Consider the following 20,785-nt stretch of genomic DNA (forward strand, 5'->3'; position numbering starts at 1 on the left):
AGGGTGTGCATGTTATCTGGCAAAAGTGGGAAATGGTAGATGGTCTCCCTTTCATTTGGGTTAAAGATCTGTGACAGCATAGATGCTGTGGTGAAGAAGAAGGGAAGATTGGCCCAAGAGATGCCTAAAAGCTTTGTGCCTTGCAGGGCACAGCAGGATGGGCAGAGCAGACCTGGGCACCAAGGCCAATTTCTGGACTTGGACAGAGGTTCAGATCACCTGGCCACTTTGCACATTGGATGGAACTTCTGGTTCACAGTGCCCTTCTTGCCCTGCTGTCAATTCCATTTTCATTTTCACCTTCCATGGTACTGATAGTGGGGAAAACTATGAAGATTCATTTATTGCAAACAATTAGCTTCTTTTTATGAGATGGTATGTGTATATATACATATATGCATACACACTCAACATATACACAAACATGTTTTATAAGATCCCCTGATTGTTCTACAATTGACTGGCACTAGGTGGCCTAGAAGTCAGCAGATGAGAGTCTGACTTTTCTAGAAAGATTGAAAAACTCTAGCCCCAAGAAGTCTTGCTCAGTTCACTACTGGAAGTAATTTTTACTTATTTTCCCTGCTTTATTCATGAGCAAATGTTTCAAGGGAAACCAAGAGACTGAGAGGTGGCCAAATGAGGTCTTTGAGCTCATAATCACAAAGACTCTTGGTTAGCCCACAAATACCTAGTCTCTACTCTGATGTCATGGGACTTGCTTCCTAAACTATGCAACATATCTTGAATTGGGATGGGTAATTAGAGGTCAAGTTAGGAATGGCCACCCAAGTCATTTTGTGACTTCTGGAAGACATTCCTTCATAATAAGGCTTTCCATAGTTTGTGTGTATGTGTGCATAACCCCTGTCAGCCTTGTCCCCAGTATGGTTTCCTCCCATTCAGGGAATGTAACACAAGATTAAACACATTATATCCCATTCCAAACATTGTTCCTTTGGCCAGGGCTCAGTAAACTTTTTCTGTAGAAGGTCAGATAATAAATATTTAGGTTTTACAGGTCAAGAGGCAAATTTCTGATGTTATGTATATATATACATAGTAAGAGAAAAACAAATTTCTACAATTCCTTAATTTATGAAATTTAAAATATAATAATAATAATTGAAGACAGTTTTGTAGTACTTGTTCAGTAACAAGAAGAATAGAATTACTTTTGAAGGAGATAACATTTTGATTAATCCGAGTTTAGTGTTCCTTTTCGTCAGATCAATGGCCAATTTTTCATCTATAAAATTTCTTGTTCACTTCTGAATCAGATTTGGCTCAAAGATTGCTGTTTGCTGACCCCTGTTCTTGATTAAGCCTGAGCCCCTGATTCTGAGAGTTTTAAGTAAAATTCACTTCTCAGACCAAATCAGGAAAAGTGAATTCTTCGGCCTTATGAAAGCTCATCAACACTTCACTCACTCATTCATTCAATGAATAGTTAACTAGCTTTTACTATATGTCAGGTTCTGGGTTAAGTACAAGGACAACCAGAGGAAAAACACGCTCTTTGCAGCCACAGACTGGTGGGTGACCCACACCCAACTGTGTTGTGTGCTGTCTTATAAATGTGTGGAACAAAGGTGAAGCAATACTTGGGTCGTTTACCTACATCTGTGAGTTACGTGTCAAAAGATGAATTTTTAAATTGAGTACAAATTTGTGGGGTTTTTGTTGTTTTGTTGTTTTTTGTACCAGAGATTGAATCCAGGGCCATTAACCACTGAGTGACATCCCCACACCTTTTTATTTTTATTTTTATTTTATTTTGAGACAGGGTCTCACTAAGTTGCTTATTAATTTGCTAAGTTGCTGAGGCTGGCTTTGATCCTCCTGCCTCAACTTCCTGAGTCTCTAGGATTACAGGCACGCACCACTGTGCCCTGCTTGTGGTCATGTTTTTAGCACTGCAAAAAATACATATACTAACATTTTCTCACTAGAATGAAAAAGTTTACCCATTTTCTCACCCTCATTTTCGCCCAACCCTGCTCTCCAAAAATAACTATATTACCATTTGGGTGAGGATCTTCTGAACCACTCCCTATCTATGCATGCACACACATACACAACAACTCACAAAAATGTGCTGTATATATCTGATTTGGAGTCTATTTATATCATTTTATAAATTACTTTTTCCCCAATTTCAGTTTCCAAATTTTAAAGCACAGTCAATAAATGATTTAGCAAGAGTTAAGAAATTACTAGTTCCCTTCTTCCCACATAAACTTCTGCAAACCACATGCTGTGTTCTGCTGATGGTAAAGTGATCCATTTCAGGAAGTGAGCCAGTTTCTTCTCTGCATGCACCTAGTGCACAGACGGTACCAGTCAATGCTGCTTCAAGTTGTGGAGTGAGAAATTAGAAGGGGCTTCAACAGAAAGGGGTAAGCCATGGCTATTCTTTTAGCAAAGCTTTCAAACAAAATAGGATTTCTGATGCAGAGATCTGGGTTGGTGGTTATTCATATGTACTATGAAAGTAATAAATTGTTTATAGATATAAAAGGGTAAAATAACAACCCTGAATGGAGGCAAAGAGACTTTTTTAATTCGTATGGATGTTAATGTAAAGTAATTAAAAAGTAAACTTAGAAAATTGAATGCAATGATAAGCATATTGTTTTGAACAGGAAAACAAGAAAATTCCAAGATAGAAATTGAACTGGAGTATTACTTTCTGGCCCTGCTCAAGGCAATATTCTCTTCTAGAAAAAAAAAAGGGGTTGCAGGGGCACAGAAAAGTTTTCATCTTGTTATATTATAGAAAAAGACATACTCCCTTCACATTTATGAATCAGTTGCTAGAGGCCTAGTGAAGATGCGCTTAACATAATTACTAAAATCTTAAAGTTAAATATTAATGACTACTTTTCTTGTTCAGAGTTTTAAAGTAACATAACTACTTCTAGAATTATTATTCTACAGTGTCTAGTCATAGCTCGTGGTATGTTTTGTATTATCATAAACTCTCAGATTGAGAGCTGGGGTTGTGGCTCAGTGGTAGAGCACTTGCTTAGCATGTGTGAGGCACTGGCTTTGATCCTCAGCACCACATATAAATATATAAATAAATTATAAAGGTTTAAAAAGAACCTCTCATATTGAAAAACTTCAGTAGTCTTTTAAGATGATATACTTATAGAAAATTTAATGAGGCTTAGAGCAATTAAATCTGATTTCAAGAGAACTTCATTCAAAATTTACCATACACCTTTTTCTCAATCATTTAGTGCTTATTTATGTCCTTGGATTTTTGCAAAAAAAATTTCAACAATTTTATGTTTATTTAAGTCTTCTTGAAATTGACATTTATTCTCAATGTCCATTATGGATCTTAAAGGTAAATTAATTTTGCACTAAAATTTTATGACACAACAAAATGACTGTAGTGGCCCATGTGGGATTGAGTCAACTTGGCCAATGACAGGGATGAATTTGCAGTTGAAATTATCCCATTTCTATTTGATAAATTGCTATGATGGTCAATATAATTGTATCATAAGAAAGCAAAATATAGACTAATAATAGAATCAAATTAAATTTGGGAAAATGCCCACCTCGTTCCCTCCAGTGGTACATGGAGGTCAAGGACCTTTACACTACATATTAGAATCAGGAAGAACTGCTGCCAGGGCTGAATCCCATACCCACAAAATCAGAATCTCTAGGGGTGGGTCAATTAATTTGTAGCTTTTAAAATTCCCAGGTATCTCCAATGTGCAGCCAAAGTTAAGAACCACATGAAGTTTTTGGTCCTTTCATTGAAGAGCACAATATTTTTTTTGGAAGTGGGGGAGAAGACTCTGGGAACACGTGGGGCATATTCTTTAGCCAACTAATCAAATTAGTTTGATTTCAGAAAGCAAAATACAAGTTCCGGGCATACTAATCTGACAAGCTGAAACTGTGAATAAGGGTGAGGGCAATTGTTAGAGTTCATTCTCCTCCTTCAATCACAGCTTCTCTTCCTTTCATGTAATAATTCTAAACACTGCATGTTTATAAGAGAGGGGACAAGAAACCTCAGATTCACAGAGGACTATGGTGTGTCTGAGAGGGGAAGAGGTTGTGATCCATGGTCATTTTTGAAACTCAGTTGGACAATATTTGTAAGTGCATCTTAGTGTTGCCTACAAGGTACATTGGTGGGAGTGGCTTTCCAAAGGATTGTCTTTTGAGTTTGAATGAGTTATTATTTTTAAACTATTAGCTCCAATTGATGACTATTCAAGACCTATAAAAACAGAGTAAATTTAAATGCATACCTTTGATTCCATGTAGGCATTAGTAAATACAAGCTGTGTTGTCTTTACAAACCCTTACAAATAGCTGCTAGTTGGTGCATGTATCTAAAATCTACTGTTAGATTTACTGTTCTTCTGCAAAATGTCTGAGAATCTGGAAGTTCTCTCTGGTAGCCTAAACGGTGCAGAAAAGGAAGGTGGAATATCTGCCCAACATTTGAATCCTATAGATTTTAGGCATGACTATGATATCTCTACTGACAATTTAAATCAGATCACTTCCAACTAGACCCTCAGTTCCAGTCTTCCTGATTCATTAAGTACTTGGTTTGATCTAGGCTTGATTTAAGCTCTGCCACCTACCATCTGAGTGACCTTGGTATCTTAACCTCTCTGAGTCTCGGGTTCCATATCTGTGAAGTAGGGGCTTATGATACCACCCACCTCATTGATTTTTGAGGATTGAATGAGAAAATGCATGATTTTCACTTGTCCCAGTGTTTGTCTCATGATAAAGCACTCCACTAGGCTCCCTACCATATTCCTGGGATCTAAATGGCAAAATTTTTCATATTTTTGTGTATATGAAATCAGGATTCATCTCTTCAGTAATGGGTATATTTAATGTCACATCTTCTTTTGTCTTCCAAAGCTGTTTGTGACTCCATAAAATTTGGAATGGATAAAATAAAATATGTACTATTAATTGTAAATTTCATGTAACATGATAAATTGTATCTGTATCACCATTTCCTAATTAATTTACTTTCATCATGAATCCCTTTTCACCATTGTTAACAACAAATGAATCAGAACCAATTAAAAATTGGAAATAATTCTGCTTTGGCAAAAATTAAGTTCTGCTTGAATCACACATTGTGCCAAAATGGCTAAGTAATTCAATTGGGGGAATTAATAGCATTTTATAATCAATAGATTTTCCTCACACTTTAGAATTAGGTGGAGTCAGTAGGACCATTTCTAGAGACATATGTATCTAGGGAGATGATCTGAGGCAAATAACATCCTGGCAAAGAGAACTCCAGCTGATCCTGAAGGAAGCCATTGAAGAGGAAGAAGGAAGGAATCATCTTTGCAAAATGTCTGCCTGCAACCTACAAAGGGCTGTGATAAGATTTTTTTTTTAATGGCAAAGTCCAGGAGGTAGCACTACATCCCTCCTAGTCATTCACTGTGGATTGTGTGGGATTTACTTCAGCCTCACCTGGGGGTGCCACTTCTTTTTTGTCTACATACCTAGTCTCTGCCTGACTTGAGGCCCTCCTCAAGGTGAGTTCTGAGAATGACCCCTCATCTCACTCTGACCCTCAGGGAGCAAGCCCTCAGATAAGGCACACTTTCTGAACTGCTATTTAAACTATTCTGGTGTCTTCAAAATGTGTGTTAGGTGTCCATCAGGGTCCAATTTGAGAAGCGAGATTTGGGTTAGGACTGACAAGAGTTGTTGTCCTTGTGCTACTTGGTTCCTTCAGAACCTGAAGGAGAGAGTTGGCGGGCTGTATACCATGGACCCAATCAAATACCAGATGATGCACAGGAAACAGAAAAACCACTGCAAAACTACTTCCTCAGTAGCAACAACTCTATTTGGCAGAGAGAGGAGAAGTTAGCGGGTATTTTTTTTCATGATTCATACTCTTTAAAAAAAAAAAATTAAGAGAATGGGTTCTGTTTTGAAAGAGGTGAATCACACAGGCCCAGTCTTCCTCACTAGGGAGTTCTATGCAGTGTGTTCATGGATATGGTCAGATACAAGGCTATACTGATAGGTTTAATTTGTCCAGTAGGGTATTCCATCAAACAATCTTATTTTCTTAAACACTTTTTTTTTTGGTACTGATGATTGAACCCAGGGGTACTTTACCACTGAGCCATGTCCCCAGAATTTTCTATTTTTTATTTATTTACTAAGTTGCTGAGGCTGGCCTTAAGCTTGCAATGCTCCTGCCATAGCCTCCCAAGCTGCTGGGATTTCAGGTGTGGGATTTCTGGCTGGGATTACCCAGCCAGATCAGGTTTTGTTGCAAACAAATTATGGGGGGAAAATTTGGGGTGCTCAGACCTTTAAGGATTTTTAAATTGCAGAGTGAGGACTGAAATTCTGTACAAAATAGTATTAAGAAAATAAGCCATAAACCACTCTCCTGGGGCCAGAAGGCCTAATTCCACCAACTGTTTCTTTTCTGATTGTCGTCTTTCTGCGTCTTTCCATCTCTATTTTTCATGCTGGTGCCTGGCGCTGACCATTTCATAGCAATGGTGGGCCACTAAAGGGTTGATTAAAGTTCCAACCTGATGAGGCTTACCATGGATGAGGGTTGTGAGTCCACTTGTTGATCAGGCTGTGCCTTTTGTAATCTGGAGATCTTTGCTACCATGCAGGACCAGGACTAGGGGAGATGAGTGAAGCACTCATTTTAGGTGCAAAATTTAAGGGAGAGACGGGGGTGTCAAAAACTTAGTAATGTAACTAAAACAAAAGTTGTTACTGAAAAACTTTTAAATGTGTTTTACATTTATATGAAACGTGTAAATAAATTCACATTTCAAAAAAAGATTAATGATATTTTAATGCTATAGTTTTAAAAAATCAGATTGGCAAACTATAGCCCACAGAATGCATACCTATTTTAGTAAACAGATTTTTACTGGAACAAGAGCCAGACTAAGGGAGACTAATTGAAGCAGTGTTTTACAAGTGCAGGGTCAGGTTCTCTCTTTATTTAAAATACTGATCTTTTATTCATAATGGTTTTTCATTCTTTTAACTAGTATTCATCTTGATCACCAAGTTTTTCAATGCCCCCTTATATTTTGCCTCACCCTGGCCCTGCTATTATGTCATTCTGCTGTCCCAAAGCAAGATCCTCCCATCTCCTGTCTGGGATGCTGGGGTGGGATGTTCAGATGACAACAGGTATCAGAGTTCCCAGAGCTGAGACAGGGCTGCTGGGCTCCATACACATACCACACTTTAGCCTTTGTGTTTTCTCAGGGGCAGGTCACTTCTGTCTCCACTTGTGTCCAAGGCTCTCAGATTTTGTCTTTCAAGAGACAGTAAGTCTTGCAAAAGGGGTTGGGAGGGGTCTTGCAGACTCTTAACCACACCATCATCCTGCCCCAGCTGACTTGCCAACATTAATGTCCCTACTGCCTCTAGGTCTTGCATCTTCCCAGGGTTTTGTGGGGGCAAACTGACTTTTGTCCAGTTGACCCTAATGCTTCAGCCTTCTCTGCTCTGCTCTGTCACTTACTGCTTTTACCCGTCTCCTTTCCATTTTCCTAAACTTCACATATTTTACATCTACTGTGTCTCCTTTCAGCCTTTGATTTATAAGTTCTATTCCTTTACTATTAATGTAATGGGAGCCTTCAGCTGCCATATGCAACCAAGGGAAGCCAGAAGCCTGCCTTCTGCCCTGCCCCTCTCTCTTGTTCTCTATTTTATTTGCATAGTTGCAGTTTTTTCTCTATTATATTTGCATAGTTGCCATTTCACTTTTGCCAGGCTGAGTGGTTTTTATTTATTAGTTATGTCACAGGGAGAGCAAATTTTCAGGCTAGGGGTGTTAGCTCAGTGATAGAGAACCAGTCCAACACGCATGAGGCCCTGTGTTCCAGCCCCAGCACTGAAGGGGGAAAAAAGAGTGAATGAGTGAATTCTCACTTCATCTGGGATCAGATTCCCATTGATATCCTTTTGGACCTGAGATATTTTGGTAGTCAGAAGCATGGGTGTGGTCAAAAAGAACTTGACTGAGGAAATGCAGCTCTTGCCAGGTCTTTGGGCTCTGCTATCTCTAGGATGCAGATGAATGTTATGATTTGGGGTTCACTCTACTAGGAATTTGTTACATGGTGCTCCCCTGGATTTCAGCTTAGCACCCTGGAAAATGAGCTTTAGTGACCCACTCAAACTCTATGGTCCTGCATGGAATAGAATGTGGCAGCTTGAACGAGCAGTAATTTCTCCTCAACTTCTTTTTTTTTTGTACTGGGGATTAAATACAGGAGTGCTTTTTACTTTTATTTTTATTTTATGAGACAGGGTCTCACTAAGTTGCTGAGGATCCTGCTAAGTTTCTGAGTGTGGCCTTGAACTTGAGATCCTCCTGTCTTGGCTTCTGGAGTTGCTGGGATTATAGGTATGTGCCACCAAACCCGTCTCCCCCCCAACTATTTGGCTATTTTCCACTGTTGCCACTCATGTACTTGTCCAATTCAGGTTATTGGTGTTTGTCAAGTCCTGTTCTTACCTCAGTCACCGTTTTTGGGAGAGTGACCTTAGGAACCTCAAGCTCTTCACTCAGAAATCTCTTGTGGAGTGTTCTATTCTTTTTCATGACCCATAATTTAAGTTACTTCCAACTCTGGGAGGTTATTTTCATCCTGAAAACTGCGTGAATTTCAGAAGGCTCCTTTCTTGGTCTCTAGCAGCCCCTAGAGGCTTTTCTCCTCAATTGTTCTGATTTGTACCACAGAATTATATTTGAAATTAAATGTGGAGACCTTACTAAGAAGCTAGGGAGGTCACAGGATGGTCCTGCCCTCTGGATTCCCTGAAGTGTCTGCCTAAAGATGCCTCACTTACCAATGGTACTATTTTTAGCAGGTGAAGGGAAGGGTCAAGAATCTGGCCTTATCCTGACATTTTCCCATAGGCCTCTTTAAAAACTAATGTTTTATTAATTTATAATTAAAAGTTGTACTAGGGACCTGCACCAATATGATCTTCCTCCCCCAAACCCATAACCCCAGTCTGATTGTGACAAAAACACCAGACAAATCCAATTGAGAGCCATTTTAATAATTATCCTCTTTCCCATCTTAATTTTTGTCCATGGTACTTTCCACCACCATATAAAATTCTATCTTTCAACATCCATTCCAAATGAGCAGGTATTTTCATTTATTTTGTTATTTGCTGCATCTACAGCATGAAAACAGATCCTGAAATAAAATTTACATTTAATAGGTGTTTGTTGAATTCATGAAAAACATAGAAATGTCTTATCCTTTCTAATTGCTACATGATACTCCACCATAAGAATATATATATATTTCTAAATGTCCTGCTGTATATCATAAGTTTATACAACTTTTAGTTGTTGATTCAAATAAATAATATTAAAATTTTAGTACTGGGGATTTAACTCAGGGGTGCTTTACAACTGAGCTATATCTCCAGTTCTTTTTATCTCTCTAAGTTGCTGAGTCTGGCCCCAAAATTGTGATTCTCCTGTCTCAGCCTCCTTGAGTCACTGGGATTACAGGTGTGCACACCATGCCTGGCTAAAAACATAATTGTTTTCAATCTACTCCTCTTGTCTCAAATCCCTGGCTTCCTGTGAGTCCTTTACAATTATATGCTCGCTAAGATGAGTATTAGAAAATGACCATTGAATGGGGTGACATGAAGATATTGAGAACCACAGAAATATATTTGTTAGTTCCCTCCTATGTGCCACCCCAATCCTCTTGGCCTTTCCTCTTGCTCTGGACCCTGCTGTTGTAAACAATTCTTTGCAAGCTTCAACCAATTTTGAGAACTTGAAACCTGATGCACCTTGTTTCAACCCACGTCACATCTCTGTTTCCATCAAAGTGTTTCTCTAATGGCACAGCATGGGGACCTCACATGGATATACTCAGGGCCTTGGCATAAGCTGTTACCTTTGCCTGGAACATTCCTTTGACCTCAATATTGCTGTATTTGAAAAACAGCTACATGGGTCTGGAAATATCTGAGAGATCTGCTTCATTTTAATTTTCATCTCTTAATAAGCTGGCTTTTCCTTGGCTGTCAGAAGTGGGCAGTAATTATTGACCCTCAGAATAATCAACACACACATCAAAATCTTTTTTTAAATTTTTTTATTTGTTCTAATTTGTTGTACATGACAATAGAATGCATTTATACATTTTGATAGATCATACATAAATGGAGTGTAATTTCTCACTTTTCTGATTGTACATATTGCAGGATCACACTGGTCTTGCAGTCATACATTTACATGAGGTAATAATGTCTGTTTCAGTCTACTATCATTCCTTCCCCCATACTCCTTCCCTCCCTTCATTCCCCTCTACCTAATATAAAGTAACTCTATTATTCATTATACTCCCCTTATTGTGAATTAGCATCTGCATATCAGAGAAAACATTTGACCTTTTTGGGGGGATTTGGCTTATTTCACTTAGCATAATATTCTTTGACTCCGTCCATTTATCAACAAATGCCATAATTTCATTCTTCTTTAAAGCTAAGTGATATTCCATCATATATATACATATATATGCTACCTTTTCTTTATCCATTCATCTGTTGAAGGGCATCTAGTTTGGTTCCATATTTTAGCTATGGTGAATTGAGCTGCTATAAACATTGATGTGGCTGTGTCACTATAGTATGCTAATTTTAAGTCCTTTGGATATAGGCCAAGGAGTGGGATAGCTGGGTCAAATGGTGGTTCCATTCCAAGTTTTCTCAAAAATATTTTGTAACCTAATAAGGGTATAAGATATAAGGGTGTTATCTCACTAACCCTAGGAGAATTTCACAAGAAAGTACTTGGGGTTTAACTCATAATAAAGACAGTTTGAGTTAGGCTTTAGTGAAAATTCTACCTTGGTAAAGATGGTCTCTAGATCCAGTGAAATAAAATTTTAAGAGTTATCTTAAGCACAACCTTTGATGAAACCACATTAATCTGTTCATTACATTGTATGGTTACCAAAAGTAATACTTCCAGCTCTTCTATCTTAAGAAATATGCACAAACATTGAGGCATTCTACTAAGTGTTGCTGAAGATACGTGAGAGTATAAAGCACCATGTCTTCCTTACAGAAATTTCAAAATTAGCAAATAGCTATTGATGTCACTTTTTGCATGATAAGGGACATATGAGTAGTAGTTGTTCCATAAACATTTTTTTGAGTGCTATCTACATTTGAGACTGTTCTGGCACAAGAATTTCAAAAGGAAATTATGTAGCATGATGGCTAGTTGTAAAAAACAAACAAAAAAACCCATTTGGGAATCAGATTGGCTCAAGTCCCAGCACTACAATGTATTGTCCTTCTGAAAGGTACTTAACTCTCAGAGTTTGTTTCATCTGCAGACTATGGATAACAATGATACATAATGGGGGTGGGGTGGGGGTGAGAGAAGAATGGAGGAACTTCAGATTATGTAGAAGGAAATGAGAGGGAGCAGGGTATAAAAAATGGTGGAATGAGACAGACAACATTGCCCTATGTACATGTATGATCACATGAATGGTGTGAATCTACATTGTGTACAACCATAGAAACGAAATGATGTACCCCATTTGTGTACAATGAATCAAAATGCAGACTGTATAAAATAAAAAATAAATAAATAATTTAAAAATATAATAATGAAACCTACCTCACTGTGCTGTGAGCCTTGACATGGGAGAGGACGTGTTTATGAAGCACTTAGTACAAAGCCTGGCACTTTGTTTTGTTATTATTATCAGCATAAGATGTACACTTTCCAGTCCTGTGTGGAAATAAGAGAACATGATAAGTATCATCATCAGAGAGGTATAGAAAAATGGCAGGAAATGCCAGTAAGAGACATAGCTGGCAATGACACTGGCTTGAATATCTTAGATGATATCACAGTAGAAGCTGGATCTGATCACTCCTTAGGGGCTGGACAAACTTTCATCAAGAGTTGGGTCAATAAGTTGATACTATAAATGTATAGGTTTTATGCTACAGACTTAAAGTGAACCAGAGACATGATCCAGCTGAGAGGCAATATGATAGTGGGGCAATTTGATAATTGCATCTGCAAAAACTACTCATTGCCATAATCTCAGATAGCTTCATTTTCAACTGCTTTTAGCATCCCGAAGTTGAACACAGTAGAAAAGTAAACTCATATGGAACCTCATTTGATGCAATTTGTTTAACCATTAAGAGAACTTACACTTCAAACTCACACAAGAAATTTCATGATGGAATGCCCAGTAAACGTTGCTATTCTAAAATTGTGTTTCCACTTTTGATTTTCCTTTAGGAAAAGATGTCCCTGTGGTCTTCAATTCTTATCTGTCTTTTCCTGCTTGTCTCTGATTACTGTGAGTTCTTCGCTGAATCAAATTATTCCAGGAGCTATCCTTGTGATGAGAAAAAGCAAAATAACTCCATTATTGCAGAATGTGACAGTCGTCGACTGCGAGAAGTTCCCCAAACAGTGGGCAAATATGTGACGGAACTCGACCTGTCTGATAATTTCATCACGCACATAACAAATGAATCATTTCCAGAGCTTCCAAATGTCACTAAAATAAATCTAAACCACAATGCCAATCAAGAGCATCAGAATGAAAACCCTGGTATGAATAAAAATGGCATGAATATTACAGATGGAGCATTCCTCAACCTAAAAAACCTACAGGAGCTACTGCTTGAAGACAACCAGTTAGATAAAATACCCTCTGGTTTGCCAGAGTCTTTAAGAGAACTTAGTTTAATTCAAAACAATATAATTTCAGTAACTAAGAATAACACTTTGGGACTTATGAACTTGGAAAGACTCTATTTGGGCTGGAACTGCTATTTTGTTTGTAGTAAAACATTTGATATTGAAGATGGGACATTTGAATCACTTACAAACTTGAGGGTGCTGTCACTATCTTTCAACACTCTTATCTACGTGCCACCCAAACTACCAAACTCCCTACAAAAACTTTTTCTGAGCAATACCAAGATCAAAACTATCAGTCAAGAAGACTTCAAGGGATTGGGAAATTTAAGATTACTAGATGTAAGTGGGAACTGTCCAAGATGTTTCAATGCACCGTTTCCTTGCACACCTTGTGATGGAAATGCTGCAATTGATATACATCCTCTTGCTTTTCAAAATCTGACCCAACTTCGTTACCTAAACCTTTCTAGCACTTCCCTCCGGAAGGTTCCTTCCACCTGGTTTGACAATATGCCCTACCTGAAGGAGTTGCATCTCGAATTCAACTATTTAGTGCAAGAAATGGCCTCTGGGGCATTTTTAACAAAGTTGCCCAATTTAAAAATACTTGACTTATCTTTTAACTACGTAAAAACAGAATATTCACAATATATTACTCTTTCCAAAAACTTCTCTGCACTTCAGTCTCTTAAGACACTGCATTTAAGAGGTTATGTGTTCCAGGTACTCAGAGAAGTAGATTTCCAACCCCTGATGGCTCTTCCACACCTACGGACTATCAACTTGGGGGTTAACTTTATTAAGCAAATTAATTTTACCCTTTTCCAATATTTCCCCAAACTGGAAGTTATTTACTTGTCAGAAAACAGAATATCACCATTGGTAAGTGAAATCAGGCAAAATTGTGCAAATGATTCTTCTTTGCAAAGTCATATCCTTAAAAGACGCTCCACATATGCCAAGTTTGACCCACATTCAAATTTTTATCATACCACCAATTCTCTAATAAAGCCACAATGTACCGTTTATGGCAAAGCCTTAGATTTAAGTTTAAACAGTATTTTCTTTATTGGTAAAAACCAGTTCAAAGGTTTCAGTGACATCGCCTGCTTAAATCTGTCTTCTAATGGTAATGGCCAAGTATTAAATGGAACTGAATTTTTAGCTGTACCTCGGGTCAAATATTTGGATTTGACCAACAATAGACTAGACTTTGATGATAACAATGCTCTCCGTGAATTGTCCCAGCTGGAAGTTCTAGATCTCAGCTACAATGCACACTATTTCAAAATAGCAGGGGTAACACATCGTCTAGGATTTATACAAAATTTGACACATCTCAAAGTTTTAAATCTGAGCTACAACAGCATTTATACTTTAACAGAGGAGAATGAACTGAAGAGCATGTCCCTGAAGGAATTAGTTTTCAGTGGAAACCGCCTTGACCTTTTGTGGAATACCAGAGACACCAGGTACTGGCCCATTTTTAAATGTCTCAGGAACCTGACACGGCTACACCTGTCTTCTAATAACCTCCAGCATATCCCAAATGAAGCATTCCTCAACTTGCCGCAGGGTCTCACTGAACTGTACATAAATAATAATCTGTTAAATTTCTTTAACTGGACACTACTCCAGCAGCTTCCGCATCTCCACTTGCTTGACTTAAGTGGAAACGAGCTGTCCTCTTTAACTAATAGCCTGTCTAAATCTACATCTTCTCTTCAAGTACTACTGCTGAGCCGGAATAAGATTGCTCACCTTCCCTCTGGTTTTTTTTCCGAAGGCAGCCATCTGGTGCACCTCGATTTAAGTTTCAACTTGATAAAGATGATCAACAAATCCACACTTGAGACGAAGACCACCACCAACTTAACTCTTTTGAAATTAGGTGGAAACCCGTTTGATTGTACCTGTGACATTAGAGATTTTCGAAGTTGGATAGATGAAAATTCAAATGTCACAATTCCTAGATTGATAGATGTCATTTGTGCCAGTCCTGGGGACCAGAGAGGGAAGAGTATTGTGAGCCTAGAACTGACAACATGTGTTTCAGATACCATTGCAGCTGTACTCTTTTTCTTCACATTCTTTATCACTACCATGGTTATGTTGGCTGCCCTGGCTCATCATCTGTTTTACTGGGATGTTTGGTTTATCTACCACATGTGTATAGCGAAGATCAAAGGTCACAGGACACTTTCTACATCCCAAACTTTCTATGATGCTTACATTTCCTATGACACCAAAGATGACTCTGTTACTGATTGGGTAATAAATGAACTGCGCTACCACCTTGAAGAGAGTGAAGGGAAAAATGTTCTCCTTTGTTTACAGGAGAGGGACTGGGATCCAGGGTTGGCCATCATTGATAACCTCATGCTCAGCATAAATCAGAGCAAGAAAACGATATTCATTTTAACCAAAAAATATGCCAAAAGCTGGAACTTTAAAACAGCTTTCTACTTGGCATTGCAGAGGCTAATGGATGAGAACATGGATGTGATTATATTTATCCTGCTGGAGCCAGTACTACAGCATTCTCAGTACTTGCGGCTGCGACGACGGATCTGCAAGAGCTCCATCCTCCAGTGGCCTGACAACCCCAAGGCAGAAGGATTGTTCTGGCAAAGCCTGAAAAATGTGGTCTTAACTGAAAATGACTCGCGATATAATAATCTGTATGTTGATTCCATTAGGCAATACTAACTGATGTTAAGCCATGTTTTGACACCATGATAAAAATGCCAGGCAATGACCTTCTTGCTTAGTTATCTATTACTGTGTAACAAGTTACCACACAACCTTGAGGCTTAAAACGATCCATGTTTGTGATCTCATAGTCCCTGGAAGTCAAGAGTCCAGATTCAGCATAACTGAGCCCTCTGTCACAAGGTCTTTCAGAGGCAGCACTCCAGGAATTGACCAGGGCCACAGACATCTCTTGGATTAGTACCCACTTTCAAGCTCACACCTATGTGGTCATTTTCAGGATTCAACTTCTCCTGGGCTATTTGCCAAAAACTGCTCTCAGGTACCTGCCAGGTGGACCTTTCTCACAAGGCAGCTGGTTTCATCAAAGCCAGCAAGAGAGAGAGAGGTTGCTAGTGACACTAAATCATAATTGTTTGTAATCTAATCAGGGAAATGGTACCCCAATATTTGACCATATTCCATTTGTTAAAAGTCAGAGACAGATCCCACCAGCCCCATGGGCATGACCACCACCGTCCAGGGAAAACAGTTGAAGACCAAGGCGGTGGGACTGTGATCACCTCAGTCTGGGGAAATCAGTCTAAGACAGAGACAAGTGATTGGCTTAGTCAGTCATCAACAGTTTCCCCTAGACTACCATCCAGCCTGCCATCTTGGTCATAGATTGTGAACACCAGGAGATAGATATCATTGTGGCCATCTTAGCAATCAGCCTACAACACCTACTTTTTAATATATAAGAACTTTATGCCACTGTTAACTAATGTTTCTGATTAGATTGATCATAAATCTTATGGCTACAAGGTTATATTATGCTGTGATTGAATTAATCTTTCATTCACAATAACTTTTATAGGTATTGGCTATAATGTTTGACTTTTAAGGTTTATATATCATGTAAAGGCTGAAGTATATAGGTTTTTAGTATCTTTTATTTCTCAACCATTTCTTTTAAGTATGCATCTACATTGAAAGCTTTTGGAGTATTTGTTGGTTTCCCACTGCTGTACATCTTAAGATGAAAGATTAAACTTTCTTCATTTTATAAGACAAATGTATTCTATGTATATGATAGGGAAATTAATCTATACTATAAAAAAATTGTCATCTATGCAGGTTTTTGAGAATTCTTTTTGAAAAAATCATTGGTACAAATCAAAGGGGAAGCAGTTTTCATATTAAGATAATTATTAATAGATAAATTGATTATATCTTAATTTCACACTTAGAAGACATAAAGTCAGATGTCTGTCAGTACCCTTTATACGATCTTCCCAAATAAAGCCATTTTGGCATCCTTACCACTTCTACTAAACTGTGGTTCCCCCACATCAGGCCATTGCATTCTTTATCCAGTATAAGTATGAATCTTGAAACAGCTTATGAAATCTACCTGAGAATAACCAGACCTTATCTAAGCATAAGAAAATAAAGTGCCTACAGAATGAAAAGAAACCTCCATTGCACCATTCTTCCTAAAGCATAGCCTCTTCATTAATCTTCCAGGATATGTTTTCTTTAACTGTGTATGTCTAAGGAATTGACCCAAACAGTGTGTCATGATATTATTTAATATGGACAAAGCCAAAATCAACACAAGTTTGCCAAAGAGAATTTAATTTCGTCATATTGAACTCTATTTTGTTACCATGGTAAGTTTTTAGGGAGATAATTATGACTGTGCCTGCTGTGGCATGGAGATAAAAATTTAAAAGGCAAGATCAAGTTGAGGGTGGTGGTGTATGCCTGTAATTCCAGCAACTTGGAAGGCTGAGGCAGGACAAACACGAGTCAGAGACCAGCCTCAGCAGCTGAGTGAGGCCCTAACTCAAAATAAAAATAAAAGGACTGGGGTTGTAGTTCAGTGGGAAAGCACCCCTGGGTTCAATGTATCAAAAAATAAAATAGAATAACAAAATACAAAATAAACAAAAGGCAAAATAATTTCATTGAACACACACACACTAAGAAGAACAATAGAGGGCAGTTAGAGCCCATCCCTCGGTTTAGTCAGTTTGGAACAGTTACAATAAAATGTCACAGACTGGGTAGCTTACAAACTATATAAGTTTATTTCTCTTAGTTCTGGAGTTTGGAAAGCCAGGATCAGAGGGCCAGCATGGTTGGGTTCTGGTGAGGGTCCTCTTTTGGACTGTAGACTGCTGACTTCACCTTGTAACCTCACATAGTGGACAGAAGGTGAGAGAACACTCTGGGGTATCTAATATAAGGGCACTAATTCCCTTCATGAGGGTTCTACCCTAGTGACATAGTTACCGCCCAAAGGCTCCACCTCTAGTAACCATCACACTGAGGATTATGTTTTCAACCTATGAACTTAAGGGGATATAAGCTATTAGTCTGTAATATCTCTGTTGGTACCACATTAATTTGTTTTCTGCTAGAAGTTCTTTCTTATGGTCTCTAATTATTTCAGTAAAATTAAAATGTAGATTTTTTTTCAGTAACATTGATAATTAAGTATCTATGTGAAGCTCATGCACTTTGGCAGTATTCTGCCGACAGAATCAAAAATTAATAAAAGTGATGCCACTATCTCAGTGGTCTAAGACAACTAAAGTTTATTGTGTCACAGGTCTGCAGGCTCAAAGTCTGAAATCAAGATGTTCACAAGGCCATGCTCCCTTTGGAATCTATAAGGAGGATCCTTCTCACCTCTTCTAGCTTCTGGTATTTACCAATAGTGCACTGCATTCTTTAGGTTGAAGATGTATCACTCCAATCTCTGCCTCTATTGTCCATAAGGGTCCTCCCTCCATGACTCTCTCCTCTTCTCTACCCTATTGCACTGTGATTTCATCTTAACTAATTAAATTTGCAACCACCCTATTTCCAAATAAGGTCACATTCTGAAGTACTGGGGGTTAGAACTTCAACATGTAATTTGGGGGTGACATAGTTTGACTCATAAAAACCACCACGGCTTTTCTTTATCATAAATTACTCAGAACTCCGTGAAAGTTGAAAATTCTCTTGTGAATGAGAGTCACTTATGATTGTTGGAATAACAAAGGTGATTTCCTTGTCGGTTATTAATAAAGTGATTTTAGTATTATGGTCATATTTCCAATGTCATTATATTTGAACTTGAAGCCACAATAGTATCCATGATTTCCATGTTTTCATTTCTGACTGTGGGCACTTTAAGGAAAAGAGGGAATTAGTTAAAAACAAAACTCCATACCTTACTCAACCGTCATGTTGTATTCTTGGCGTAACAAGGCAAGGGATAATTGTGTTTTGAATCGCAGGAGAACAATTCAGGAATTCCTGTGCCAATGACTAGAAATGAAAAGCAGTCTTTATACAAGTTCTTCAGTGTGCAAAGGGCAGGGACTGGAATTTAAAATTCAACAGCTTATAGTCAGAAAATCAAAACCAAAAACACATCTGTAATAGTAGAATGTTGACATTGAGAAGTTTTTAATTATTTGAGATGTTTTTATTTCTTGTGTGAAACACATTTCTGAAAGTGGAGAGGAAGGACTAGTCTCTCATCTCCTCAGTCTTTCCCCCCTTTGAGATTATATCTGGACTATTTTTTCAATAGCTTTTTCTGGTTATCTTAGTGATGACACCACCAGAAACTCAAAGATGATGAAAAATCATTTTTGTATTTGCACGAACAGCCCCAAATGTAGTCATTCATACCTGGGCCTCATTGTTGATGCTTCTCTCTCACCCCCACAGCCAAGCACACATCAAGCACACTTTATTTGACCTCCCAAATTCCTCTGCCTTCCACACTCCACCTCCATCTCCATCATCAACACTCCTTTTCCAAGTCACATGCATCTCTTACTGGTTTCCTGGTATTTACTTTAGTCCCTGCAATTGACTTCCAGCAGCTAGACTGATTCTTGTAAAAGGTGTGGCTTTTTTCTGAATTAAGTTTTAAATATGAATAAAATCACAAGGCCCTCTGTGATTCCCATTCTCCTGTTCCTCCAGGCTCCTCTCTCAGCAGCCTCATCACTAGTCCTTAGTTTGTGCTGAGAACACACCCAACTCCCATTTCAGCACCTACTCACATTGTACTGCCCCAAGGGACCTACCTCTTCCTTTAAACTTTACTTAGCCAATTCCTTCTTATTCTACAGGAAGAGGTTAAATATCTCTTAGAGCAGCTTTTTGTCTAAAACTCACTTTGGTGCCTCTTTAGACTATTTTCTTAGCATGTATCACATGTTTTGTTGGCTGGATGGCAAAGAAATGAACAGAGTGTCTGCAACCCAGTTGTCTTCCATTATACTGTGTCGCTGGCTCTTTGCGGTACCAAATCCGCAGGTATTTGTCACCACTTGCAGCAACAATTTGCGCGAGTCTTTATGGGTGGTGGACCGGAAACTGAGCTACTTCTATTTCTGGGCTGCTTCCTTGCTTGCTTGCTTGTTTATAGAGGATAGAGGAAATAAGGCTTACTTGCTTTGAGAGGAGAGAGAGAAAGAGGCTTTGCTTATCGGAGAGAAAGAGAGACTTTGCTTAAGAGAGAGAGACTACACTTTCAGAGGTCTTATCTTCTTAGTTCTGCTGCTTCTTCTTAAAGGTGTGTCCTGCATCCTGTGTACTAAGGGTGCGTCTATCTGAGGTGCTTCTTAGTGATGGGTCCCACGAACTGCGATCTGCCTATCTGTGATCTAGAGGTGTGTTCTCAATTCTCTGTTCTGCGATCTGCCTTCGTCGCTGCCCCTACTCGCTGCTTCTATCTGCTTGCCGCTTCTTCTTCTTCCTTTCTGCTAATGGCTTCTCCGCTTCTTTCTGCTGGCTGCTGCTCTTACTCTCCCGCCCCTGCCCACTGCCCGCTTATATTCCCTCCAGGAGGCGGAGGGCGGGGCCACGCCAGTTGCGATCAGGCGAGGAGCCAGCCGACCCATCACGGCAAGGGTTCAAAACGAGCAGGCCCAAGCAGGCGTGCTGGGGAGCACCTGTGCATGCTTGTGCGCGTGAACTTAACTGAATACGGCCAGTGATAAATCACCTGAGTGCGCTATGCCAATTAACCTCCCCACCGCCGATGTGATCAGGTGCCGTTCTGGCTGGCACAGCCCCCAACAATACTGCAGGCTCTAGAGATCAGGAATGATACCTTCTCACCTATCGCTGTCCCCAGTATTCATTACCATGCCTGATACACAACAAGAATACTTTAAAAATACATTTTAAGTGGCTGAATGACTGAACAAAGGTTCAGATAGACTTCTACAACTTCATCCTGAGACAGATGTGGCACAAGGGGGAGGTTGCACTGTCAAAATCACACTGTAGCACTCATACATAGAGATAGGGTTTTTTCACCTTCCATTTCTC

At 38.9% G+C, this 20,785-nt stretch overlaps 1 protein-coding gene across 1 annotated transcript; it reads left to right on the plus strand.

The window, feature by feature from the left end:
• The first annotated feature begins 2,324 nt into the window (after positions 1-2,324).
• Tlr8 (toll like receptor 8) lies at positions 2,325-17,230 on the plus strand. Its single transcript, XM_047536825.1, has 2 exons — positions 2,325-2,399; positions 12,332-17,230. The coding sequence occupies exon 2, from the start codon at positions 12,338-12,340 to the stop codon at positions 15,449-15,451; it is 3,114 nt and encodes a 1,037-aa protein (XP_047392781.1). The 5' UTR covers positions 2,325-2,399; positions 12,332-12,337; the 3' UTR covers positions 15,452-17,230.
• Positions 17,231-20,785: the final 3,555 nt, after the last annotated feature.

This window comes from Sciurus carolinensis, chromosome X (genome assembly GCF_902686445.1).
Source record: "Sciurus carolinensis chromosome X, mSciCar1.2, whole genome shotgun sequence".
In the NCBI taxonomy this organism is placed as follows: domain Eukaryota; kingdom Metazoa; phylum Chordata; class Mammalia; order Rodentia; family Sciuridae; genus Sciurus; species Sciurus carolinensis.

Bases quoted from the DNA above. Each gene is read 5' to 3' on its own strand.
- Tlr8 (XM_047536825.1), top strand. From the start codon at position 12,338: ATGTCCCTGTGGTCTTCAATTCTTATCTGTCTTTTCCTGCTTGTCTCT.